This window comes from Myotis davidii, unplaced genomic scaffold (assembly GCF_000327345.1).
Source record: "Myotis davidii unplaced genomic scaffold, ASM32734v1 scaffold980, whole genome shotgun sequence".
NCBI lineage: Eukaryota > Metazoa > Chordata > Mammalia > Chiroptera > Vespertilionidae > Myotis > Myotis davidii.
The window spans coordinates 163118-171141 of record NW_006292236.1 but is presented as its reverse complement, the minus strand read 5'-3'; the positions used below and the strand labels follow the sequence as shown (position 1 = coordinate 171141).

The following is an 8024-nucleotide window of genomic DNA, read 5'->3' as shown; positions in this document are numbered from 1 at the left end:
TCTACTTCAAGATATTCCACAACTTCAGGGGGGCAGGGGGTAAAAAAAAGTAGTACAGTTGCTCAAAGGAAGCATGAGTTGAAGTAATACAAATTTCAGGAAAAGGATTTGAAGTATTTTTCATAAGACAGGAATCTAACAAGATAAATATGTGAGCGTTTTATACTCTATTACCAAAGATAAAATCTCCCTGAAAATCTCTTCCATATAAAAATTCAAAATGAAAACTGATCAAGCCATGTAAGCAGAGAATGTACATCAGCATTTTGAGAATTAGTAACCTAATACATAATTGCTCATTAAAACATTCAGCTGCACAGGAAATATTACAATATAATGTAATAAAAGAAATAGCACCTTATAAAATTCAAGTTATCTAAAATGAGAGTTTGCAAAACTATTCTGAACTACAAATCACGTGAAATCATTTGAAAAGGACGTGGTAACAAAATGTTGAAGTGTAATGTTACATGTTGATGTAAACACAAGCAATAACAGAACATTTCAAGCCAAAAGTATGCCTACATATTATGGTAGGCAAAAGTTCCTTCTCTTTTTAAGTCACATATTCAGTGTTGTCTCTAAACTGGGTTAGTTTACTTGACTAAGCAGCATATCTTAACAGAAGAAGGAAAATTTTTAAAGGACCTACTTTAGAATTAAAACAGTATAAAAGTGTATCTTTCAGTGTATCATTCTATTAAACACACAGAGAGCTTTACTGTAAGACTTGCTTTCCAGTGCAATTCAGATAAAATGAGTCTGTTTCAGGCCATAGCCCAAAACTTCTTAACCTCAATACCTCAAAAATGTTATTATAACATGATTTTTATTAGACGATTCCATGGAATAGAGCAGCCTTTCCCTGCCAGAGTTCCGAGTATAATATTATGATCAGACCTAATGTCTTTATTTTTTTAATAAGGGAGGAAAAGTATATACTTATGTTGTTTCTAATCCTTTAAAATCTTTAGAGTTGAAAGGGTTATCTTTGAATGTCTATTTCAAATAAAAATAAATTTGCTTAGTAGTGTAATTTCAATGGCGTAGCCATATTTTCAAATAATATTTTCCAATTGTGACATCTATATCAAAAGTCTCATGACAGTAAAGTATATCCATGCTTCCAAAAACTGCTATTAGTCAAAATGCTCCCTTATAACTTGAAAAAATAGCTTTTGGTTTCAAGAAACACCAATACATTATTAATAAGCTATTATAACTCTGTATTTACTTTCATTTATAAATATCACATAAATTATTACTGGCAGGAATATAATGTTAAATCACAAAACTAATTACTAAATATTGGTTTTTAAAGCTTTGAGCATAACAATTTAGTGAAACTAAAAAAAACTAACAAAAGGGTTTTTTGCAAGTAATACACCATTTTCTTAATGATGATCGCCTACCCAGGAGTTGATAAATACTTGCATAGTTCTTGTAGAAAATGGAACTGGCACAGTGTGAAGACAAATATTGGCAAACACCACGTATCTCGTTATATTTGAAGAAATAATACAATCTGTAGTATTTCATGAAGTTGTTTATTCTTGTTATTAAAACTTGGACTCAAGTAATCCTGGTTATTCTGGAAAAAGCACCTTGTTTGTAGAGGTCATTTAGTCATCCTTTTCTACAATCACCTCTCCATGAAGCACCTTTCTTCTTTGACGTAACATGTGAAAATAGAGTTGTGGAAACACTTCATTGAAAAAAGAAAACAAAGAAAGATAAGCTATTGTTGGAAATTACTGAAACTTGAAACCTCTTAAAAGTGGCAAAGTTTGAAAGCAAGCACATCAAATGCCACCTGCTACCCCTTAGTATTTACAGAGCTCTGGATGAGAGTACAAATGGAGGCCACAGACCATCTGCCTAAATACTTTAATGCCGTAAGCTGTGAGGTCTCGTAGCAAATTTTAATACTACCTTGAAAAATATACTTTCATGATGACCTGGAAGGCCATGTTTGAATTTAGTAATAATTTGGAATATTGTGCCAGAACATTCCAGCACAGAAGAGCTGCCCACCTGGCCCCCTGCTCTCCATTCCATTGGCTGTCCTATATCACGAGGGGTACTGTGAATATATGTGTGGATATGCAAGCCCGCACAACTCATACCCCCATCCATACCCCTCACAAACAGCTGCCCCTAGCTACCCCTGGATTTCAGGGCCGTGTACACTGCCGGCATGGTTAACCCTCTGGAGAACAGATTGGGGAAGGGGCCTATGCAGTGCTTAGATGTACACTCAGTGCCATGTGGGCAGCAAATTCCATGGTTCTGGGTTTCCAAAGTGTGATCTAGAAGGCGAGGGGTGGAGAGGTGATCAGTGGACAGCCAGAACAGGGCCCAGAGCAGAGGCCCCTCTTGGATGGGTATCAGGGTAGTCTGTTTTATATAATCATATACATATGCATGTATTAAATCAGTTAGACAAACTGTCATCTGCCCTATTAAATTTGGAAAATTATTCTGAGTCAATGTGAATCAATGATTTAGATTACAGTGTAAGCATTAATAGATGAACAAATTCATATTAACTAGCAACAATACAAATGTAAAAACATCCCTGAAAATGGAACACAGAATAATCAAACCAATGACTTTAATGACAAAACAAGCTTTGAATATCTAGCTTCAGCAACTTCAGATAAGTTTTATCTTTAGACCGGCTCAAATGGAGCAAAAATGCACAACAGATTGTACTTTTTAATATGTAGGTACTACTAATCTTAATATATGTAACCATCATACTATACCTAGAGGTCTAAATATATTCAGGTCATATATACTTAAAGCTAACTGACCAGTGATTGCAAATGCTTCTCTAACATTCTGAGTTTAAGTGTAGGCTTGAGTTCAAATCCTGACTTTATTTACCAGCTGGGTGACTTTTAATCCATCCACTTAACCTCTCTAATCTATAAAGTCCTCATGATAAATGAGAACTAACAATACTTAGTTTGAAAATTAAAATAAGTACTCAAAAAGTACTCTTAATATTTTAATTAGCAAGGAATTTAGTAAGCAAAGCAACATTAGTTATCATTACTAATAATAATCAAGTGGAGAACATCCCCCTGGCTCAGTGGTCGGCAAACTGGGGCCCCTTAAGTGTGGCTCTTCCACAAAATACCACGTGCACATACAGTGCGATTGAAACTTCGTGACCACACTCAAGGGGCCAAAGAGCCGCATGTGGCTCGCGAGCCGCAGTTTGCCGACCACTGCCCTGGCTGACTGATCTCCCAGCAAGTGGGTCTCTCCGGTAAATGTCAGCATAATAAACTGAGAAGCTGCTACTGGCATAGGATGGGGTCTACGCGTCCCAGGACACCTGAAAACACATGGTCTAAGGACGTGGCCGGCAAACTGCGGCTCGCGAGCCACATGCGGCTCTTTGGCCCCTTGAGTGTGGCTCTTCCTAAGCCTTAGGAGTACCCTAATTAAGTTAATAACAATGTACCTACCTATATAGTTTAAGTTCAAAAAATTTGGCTCTCAAAAGAAATTTCAATCGTCGTACTGTTGATATTTGGCTCTGTTGACTAATGAGTTTGCCGACCACTGGTCTAAGGTTATTAGTTTGCTGGTTTCAACCGTGATCTGTTGGGCCCCGGGTCTTCTTGCAGATGTCTCAGTGGTCCAACAGAATGAGAGCCCAACCCCTGAAACTGCAACTATGATATGACAGACACTGAAGCAAGGTCTGGTCTGCTCAAGGTGTGCTGCCATTCACTGGGTGTCGGGAAAAGCAGGGGATACAAACAATTGTTACAGGTGTGCCACTCCTTAGCTCTGCTGAACTAGCGCTGGTGAAAATCTAACGAGAGTCAGGCTGAAATGGTACAAGTGAGGGGAATAAAAACACTAACTGACAAAAGTCCCTTTTGATTTTTGAAAAGCTTAAAAATTGGCTGGGCTGGTGTGACTCAGTGGTTGAGGGTCAACCTATAAACCAGGAGGTCGTGGTTCAATTCCCAGTCACATGCCCGGGTTGTGGGCTCGATCCCCAGTAGGGAACGTGCAGGAGGCACCCGATCAATGATCCTCTTATTGATGATGTTTCTATCCCTCTCTCCCTCTCCCTTCCTCTCTGAAATCAATAAAAATATTTTTTTTAAAATTGGAGGCCTCCAGATGCTGGTCAGTTTGTATGTTCATCCCCTTTAGATGACGTATTTTATACTGCATCCATGTAGACTTTAGATTCTATAAACTCTTCTTATTTCCCTTTCCCCTCACTGACACCGATCTCTAATTTTATTCAGAAGGGTAACTAACCACCTTGCTTTACATTATTTCCTGCTAATAACTATCAAAATTTGACCTAAACATATATCATTAGTACTTAAATGAAGCAAGTAAAGCCTCACTAATTCATTGCAACTATTGAAAGATGATGAGAAATTAGAAGAGGCTGAGTTACTCAAAATATTTTAAGAAAAGTAGCTTCTTTATTTTCCAGAGCATAGAGCAACACATATAAGACTAAAAAGTACTCCTAGATGATTTCTCCAAGTATCTATATATATAAAAGCCCAGTGACTGTTACAGCAAAACGACTGGTCTCTATGACGTGCACTGACCACCAGGCGGCAGATGCTCAATGCAGGAGCTGCCCTCTGGTGGTCAGTGCACTCCCACCGCGGAGCGCCACTCAGCCAGCAGCCGGGCTCACAGCTGGCAAGTGCAGTGGTGGTGGTGGGAGCTGCTCCCGCCTCTGCGGCAGCACCAAGGACCCCTAGGCGAATATCCCCCAAGGGGTCCCGGACTGCGAGGGCCCAGGTGGGCTGAAGGACTCCCCCCCGCCCCCAAGTGCACGAATGTTGTACACAGGGCCTCTAGTATGCTTAATGAATAGATAAAAATGACCTGACATTTTCTAGGATAAAATGTTTCTATTCAGATACGTAACTCTAAATGCTTACAAATAGTTCACTGACCTATGCTTTATCTTTTCTTTAAAAAAATAAATCATACTTAGCTTATTTTAAAGTAATTTTGAGAAGGTAATCATTTGTAGATTAATTTACTTACCTTTCTTCTCATAACTTGGAAAAAGCCTTTTCTAACTCACTAGCTCTTCAATTATTTCATATTAATGAATATATGTGGGATTGAATAGAGGGTTTTTTTATATATACACATTTATTGAAATGTCATTTTCATATCATAAAATTCACCCATTTTAAGTGTACAGTTTTAGTTTAGTAAATTTATACAGCTGTGCAACCATCACTACAATCAAGTTTTGGAGCATTTCCATGAATAGAAGTTTTAATGTATTTGTAAGCTGTTACTTCTTGTTGCTTATTAAGCTAGCAATTATGATATCTTTCCAAAAACTTTCATAGCATATGCTAAATCAAAGTACTAATAAATACATACTTACATGGTATATACGATGCCATGGTTATAAGAAGAAAATAATAGTAGTCAAAAGAGATATTGTATTTATTAGGAAGTCTTATTGAAAACATTCCAGTTTTCTTCACATATGGTAAGGCAGCATATATAGTGAGAAGTTCACCAGCAACTCCAACAGGATATAAGATGATAAAAAAATTATATCTGGAAAAAGAAAAACCTCAAAGTTATTTTTCTACAATAAATACTGAATTTTATATCATGGTTCTTTTGCTACTGCTATGTTTAAACTTAAAAATTCTCCTTCCTATACATATTTACAATAACTTCACATAAAAAGGTTAATTTTCTTCCTACTTTATTCATTTGCTTATTAATTTAATTATCATCCTTTTTTCCCATAGCAGTTTCCATTTCAAATGGCAAGATCATAAAGTAGTCAACTTACTTTAAAGTACTATACATTTTTACATGTATATGCGGTTTTTAAACTATTTTGACCAGATAATTGCCACAATATTTTGAATTTAATTAAAAAAAGGTCTGCCGCTTGTGTCTATAGATGCTTATGGCGTACAAATGGTTAAAGGGTGTAAGTATTAATTTGTAAAGCATATGTAAGCTTGTAAGGTATTTTAAAGGTGACTTCTTTGACACCTGGAATCATAACTGATGATTTATTCCCCCGAAGCTACACATTTATCACTCAAATGCTATGCTTTAAAAGACCAGCTATGATCCTAGTTTTACATTTAAACCTTGAATTTACCTATTTGAAGGGATTTGGAAAACCCTTTGTGGTTACTAATTAAAAGAGAATTAGTATTTCAGAAAACTGGTATTACCTAATGCATCATTAACCAGTAATTGTCTAAGACTACTATCACAACAAAACAAGTAAAACAAGTTGTCCCCTGAATTCCTACATTAATAAATACTGTAGTTTAGGTAGCCTGGCCAGTGTGGCTCAGTGGTTGAGCATCAACCCATAAACTAGGAGGTCAAGGTTAGATTTCTAGTCAGGGCACATGCCTGGGTTGTGGGCTAATGCCCAGGAGGGGGCGTTTCTATCTCTCTCTTCCTCTCCCTTCCTCTCTGAAATCAATAAAAAAGAAAATCTTTTAAAAAGATAGTTTAGCTTGCTTAAATTAGAACTAAAAAGGTTCTATTCTAAATCCAAAAATCACAAGTAGTTTATATGGACTGTGGCAAGTTCCCTGACATAGAGCAGGTCAGGCATCATTTATGCTGCAGTTAGGGCAATAGTCTCCAAGTTCCTACTGGTGTCCAGCAGCAGCCGCCTCAAGGACCCAAGGCATTAAAGAAAACAGTTTTTCTCCAAGTCAGTCATTATGTAGCCAAAAATTAAGGTAAAAATTTTGGTGGAAAAAGAATCCATATTTGATTTAATCATTTTGTTGGCATTAAGAAATATTTATAAAGAAAAATAAAATTTGTCAGTATGACAGAAGCCTAGAGACAATCTTATTCCTATACTAAAGGCCCGATGCAGGAATCTGTGCACCAGTGGGGTCCCTCGGCCTGGCCTGTGGGATCAGACCAAAACTGGCTCTCCGACATCCCCTGAGGGATTCCGGATTGCGAGAGGGCGCAGGCCAGGCTGATCGGCCAGACCCCAGCAGCAAGCTAACCTACCAGTTGGAGTGTCTGCCCTCTGGTGGTCAGTGCACATCATAGTGAGCGGTTGAGCAGCCTTAGCATATCATTAGCATATTACGCTTTGATTGACTGAACAGTCGACTGGATGACTGGACACTTAGCATATTAGGCTTTTATTATATAAGATGCCAGTTATACAAGGATAAAAGATGGTCGACAGGGACAGAATTATTTGCCCAAATAGATTAACTAGTAAAGAAAGAAAACTGGCCCAGCCGGCATGACGATTGGGTTGCAGGCTGAATTCCCAGTGTGAGGCGTGCAGGAAGCAGCCAATCAATGATTCTCTCTCATCATTGATGTTTCTATCTCCCTCTCCCTCTCCCTTCCACTCTGAAATCAATAAAAATATATATTAAAAAAAAGAAAGAAAAATTATCCTTTTCCTGTCCCAGTTTACCCCCTCCTTTCCTTCAGTATATCTAACCTGCTTTCTTTCCAGTCTGTGGTTATTTGTATCATTTAAATCAATCTTTTCCAATATCATTGTCCTATCTCAATTTAAAATCATATTACTGAACATATTATATTCCTTTTCAAGTAAAACATTCAAACTTATTTGTCACTTTTATTAACTTCATGTGACTCTCAGCTTTTTTTGGTAGCATTGTTCTTTAATAGAAAAAAAATCACTCCTATGATAAACTCGTTTAAAGCCTTAAAGAGTGATTATTTTTAATAAAATGGGAATAAGTTGTATAATTTATTTGACTTTATTTGTATTTTAAAAAGATTACATCATCACTCTCTAAGTTCTGATGGCTGTATGATTTAACTACCATTCAGAAAAAGATATAATGTTCCTTAAAGATTCCTAATTTTCACCTAAAAATTTTTGAAGGGAATATAGAGAACCAAGATGGCGGCATAGGTTAACGCCGGAGTTTGCTGCCTCGAACAACCATTTCAAAAGTGAAACTAAAAGACGGAACGGACTTCACACACACCCACAGGAAGGCTGTCAC

The 8024-nt window shown here is 37.2% G+C and overlaps 1 protein-coding gene across 1 annotated transcript in view; it reads right to left on the bottom strand.

Moving 5' to 3' along the window:
- Positions 1–1528: 1528 nt before the first annotated feature.
- HACD1 (3-hydroxyacyl-CoA dehydratase 1) overlaps positions 1529–8024 on the bottom strand; it is a 47903-nt gene continuing 41407 nt past the window's right edge. The window contains exons 7-8 of the mRNA XM_015565283.1: positions 5405–5583; positions 1529–1705 (exon numbers count right to left, since the gene is read on the bottom strand). Coding sequence (XP_015420769.1) covers positions 1623–1705; positions 5405–5583 — 262 coding nt within the window. The 3' untranslated portion in view covers positions 1529–1622. The remainder of the gene's footprint in view (positions 1706–5404; positions 5584–8024) is intronic.